Source organism: Heptranchias perlo, chromosome 1 (genome assembly GCF_035084215.1).
Source record: "Heptranchias perlo isolate sHepPer1 chromosome 1, sHepPer1.hap1, whole genome shotgun sequence".
Lineage (NCBI taxonomy): Eukaryota > Metazoa > Chordata > Chondrichthyes > Hexanchiformes > Hexanchidae > Heptranchias > Heptranchias perlo.
In genome coordinates, this window is record NC_090325.1 from 132,749,668 (window position 1) to 132,753,698 (window position 4,031).

Genomic DNA, 4,031 nt, shown 5'->3' on the forward strand with positions numbered 1-4,031 from the left:
TTAAAATATACCGTCCCTTAAGTAATTTATAAATAGGATAGGTGTACAGTCGGACGTTTACTAACCATATTCATTTATACTTGTTCACTGTCTGACACTAACGAACCTGTAAATGTGAAAATCTTGCTGAACCGGTCCAGTCATTTGTGTTACGATGCAAGTTTCAATACAATGTTTAACCAGAATTTTGGTAACACGTGACCTTCAAATACACTCCACCATTACGTGTCCTGGTTTTTAAGGTTAGTTCAGATGAATGCATTGGATTAACTTTTGAGGCTTTTGAAACAGAAGAATGTGTTTCAAACGTGATAAGCAACCAATGAATTATTTTCGCTACAGAAAGCTGGTGAACTCACAACGACGCGCCTGTCCTGAACTTCTGACACGACTGAACATTAGCAATAACAGATTGGGGCATCAAGAAGTGTTACCTTCAAAATAACATTCAGACAGAATAAATACTGTGATTATGTTGCATTTCTCTAAACAAAATTTATTTCGAATTACAGTATTACCAGAAGGTGGCTAATACCTAACTAAACAGACGTGTCAGTTCTATGAAAGGCATAAACTTTATTTTCAGAATCATGGCTAAATTTTCCATTATTACATTGCTTTTTTTTTAACGAACACGCTGAAGATAACGGCAGCATTAACTCAAAACAATGTAATGTATGCCTAACGTAAGTGTAGCTTTTTTTAAAAAAAGACACTGGAATTATTACAGATTACATTTGTTTCCAAAAACACCTCCTTATATCACAAATAAAAACAGAAAATGCTGGAAACACTCAGCAGGCAGCATCTGTGGCGAGAGAAACAGAATTAAAAGTTTCTTTCTCCACAGATGCTGCCTGACCTGCTGAATGTTCCCGGCACTTTTTGTTTTTATTTCAGATATCCAATATCCGCAGTATTTTGCTTTTGTTTTTCCTTATATCACAATCCCTCTCTACATTTATCCTAGGATATTTAAGTAAAAGGACAGGGCTATCGTGTGCATATGTTATGTTTTCTTCTGTGATTTTCAGAGTCTGTTTAGTGACCTCAGAATTATTTTCGATTATGTGGAGAAGGGTATCTGGGTACGGAGAGGGGGAGGGGGGTGGATATCATGTCATGTGCAGCAGTTAGGATCATACCAATAAAATGTTTAGAACCAAACTTGTGTATAACAGCGATAAACACCTCAGTACTGACCAGAAAAGATTGCTCAGATCGGAGTTGCATTCAAGCGGGACTGGCTGTGTTAAAACAAAGCTTACATAGCAATATGACTATCGATCTAGTTCATATTGACTCGCTTTACAAATATTGCATGCAAGCGATGGTTTTGTTTTGTTTCTCAGAAACAGACATTCTAAAAGTGATACTCTGAGCAAATTGAATATTGCAGAACCGAATAACAGTCGAATTCGTCTGGGATAGATTTTCTGTTAATAATACACGCTACGGAAAATGGAAAATGGCTAACGAAGTTCTGTATGTCTGTGTTACTGTGGGACAAGGTTAGATCAAAATTAAACAATCCTAATTTTGTAATTATCAAACAAGGCATAGGACAGGAAAGGGCCGTCCTGTGGAAGTAGTGCCCTGTAGTAAGGTAAAAACGTGCTTGCATATAATGAGGTGGCGGGATGCATTAAGTCGCCCGGGATGGCCAGAAAGCCATCCCGTTCGTGTAAAGACACTGATAAGGGGTCCAGGGCCTGGATCTCGGTGCCGAGCTGTGCAATTTCGAGTTCACTGGCAAGCTGCCGCTTCCATTTATTCCGTCGGTTCTGAAACCAGATCTTGACTTGGGTTTCTGTTAGCTGAAGAGCGGCGGCTAGCCCTGCCCTTTCCGCGCTACTCAGGTACCTTTTCAGGTCAAACGTGGACTGCAGCTGAAAAACCTGATTCCGAGAGAATACTGTCCTCGCCTTCTTCTTCCTCTCCTGCACGCTCCTCTCTCTCTTCTGTTTTCGAGATTCGAAAGTTAGCTCCCTCCTTTCACCCTCAGCCGCCTCCTCCTCCATTACTGTTAAAATATTTACAAAACGTGTGATGCATGTTAATATGGAACTGTACGGTTACTATAGCACGGAACTGCATCGTCACTAAGGGCTACTACGGAACTGTACTAAACATTTGCTCTTCACCAGAACGTAAAGGGTGCAGAATAGCTTTTGTTAAATCCAAACACTAAAACGAGTAGCTGTCATCCCAACCAACCCCTTCCCATACCGCTTAGCACGGAGCAAGCAGGAGCTCGTCATTACTACACCAGACAACTGAATGGAGAGGGAGAGGGAGAGAAGAAAAACTGATGGATATAATGTTAAGAATGTCGACAGCGTGCATCTAAAATGTGTGGCTGACGCAGTAGGAAAGATATAAAGAGTGACCGAGGAACGCCGAAGTGAATGAATCTATGGAAATAGCGTGCTTGTGACCCCCTTAAATCTTAGTGAAACAAATTAGTAGTAATACTTGCCGCTTACCCGAGTGTACAAGGGCCTTTGCTTCGATGCTAGTCTTCAGGGTCTTCTCAGGATATCTTGTTGCAGTTTCTGCACTATCCCCAGACTGCTGGTCCACCCGGCTAGACTCTCCTAAAATGCTACGTATGGAGAAGGGCAGAGAGGAAGAGACCTCAGCAGGCCGCGACTGCTCCATTCCAGGACAGGTTTCATTCCAAACAGCACATTTTGCGTCTTCCCTTTGTATATAGACGCGGTGAACTTCATAAAATATGTACAAAGCTCAGCGTGGACCCAGCCTGGAGCTCAGGGAGACTCTGGGTAAAAAGATATTCGTACAAATGATCGATTTACGATTTGTGAAGTTACTGGGTTAACATACAACAATAGTTTTGTAGGTTTCTATTTATTTCGCCAGAGGGAATTGGCTTGGGTGTAAAAGCTTGCGAGCTATTAGCAAGTGACACTGAAATCAATAGCAGCAATACAAAAACAGGTACGTCTCGCGCAGTTGTGTGCAAATTCAAAATGTTTTCGCAGTTTCCAAGGGTGCAAACAAAATGGGAAATATGTCTCGCACCCAAATTGTAATGGGTCAGATCCACACCCATAAATGCACAAAGGGTTGATTCAATGCATATTAAGTATGAGTACTTATTGAACAGGGCAGTTGTTTGGAACTGTCCCGTTGATTTTAGTTTTAACAGTAGCAGGAATTACAATGGATGTTCCCTTCCCGATTGTAATGATCTGGGAAACGTAAAATTGGCCCTGAAAACTCTATTATTCCTATGATCTGTACCAAGTCTCCAAGCGGAACAACAATTTTTTTTCATGATTGTTGCTTTCTGTTTTTCTAGTGATTCGTTCATTCCGGTGTTTGGATATCAATCCAGTTCTGTCTTGAACCCAATTATTTAAATATTTATGTAATTATGTGATTAATGACTGCAAGTTAAGACACAACCCTGAACTGATTGTCGACTGCAGGTTACTAGGCCATAAACCTGAACAAGTTTGATCAGTATAAGAAATCAGAGGCTTGTTGAGTATGTAACGTACTAATTGTTTGGCAAGTTATTTAAATTAAATAGTTAAATGTATTACATAAGGGAGTATTTGCAATACTTACATGTGAAATCTATATGAATACAACACAATTATGATTTTCTAAAGTTCTCATTAAGGTATTGTAGAATAACAAAAAAGATTCGATAAATAAATACATCAAATTTCGTTCAGAATGATGAAGAATTTCGAGCATGTTTTCTATAACGAATCTAACTGGATAATTTAACTTCAGAATGTTGTGTGTTTAAACGTTGACACTTTGAAATGATTTATAACTATAAAGCATTCTGCAGTCACTGTAATGCAATATAAATATTAATCGTTAAGGGCTGCCAAAAGATGTGTTTAACTTGATCAATTTCAGATGCATTATAATGGCACCAGGACGTGATTTGTGTTATGAGTGGGCTGCGGAAAGCAGTTCTGGAAACCCAATTTCATTTAGTTACAGAGCTCTGTTCCTCATTACTTTAATTAACCTATTTAGCAATAGTT

General features: G+C 39.4%; 1 protein-coding gene across 1 annotated transcript; it reads right to left on the reverse strand.

The window, feature by feature from the left end:
• Positions 1 to 1,523: 1,523 nt before the first annotated feature.
• LOC137318674 (homeobox protein HMX3-like) lies at positions 1,524 to 2,661 on the reverse strand. The gene is made up of 2 exons (XM_067981490.1): positions 2,487 to 2,661; positions 1,524 to 2,023 (listed from the first exon to the last, which is right to left on the reverse strand). Exons 1-2 carry the CDS (start codon positions 2,659 to 2,661, stop codon positions 1,524 to 1,526), a joined length of 675 nt encoding a protein of 224 aa, XP_067837591.1.
• Between the last annotated feature and the right edge of the window lie 1,370 nt (positions 2,662 to 4,031).

Coding starts and splice junctions, on each gene's coding strand:
- LOC137318674 (XM_067981490.1), bottom strand. CDS start 2,661: ATGGAGCAGTCGCGGCCTGCTGAGGTCTCTTCCTCTCTGCCCTTCTCC. Junction 2,024..2,486: donor AAAGGCCCTTGTACACTCGG/GTAAGCGGCAAG, acceptor ATATTTTAACAG/TAATGGAGGAGGAGGCGGCT.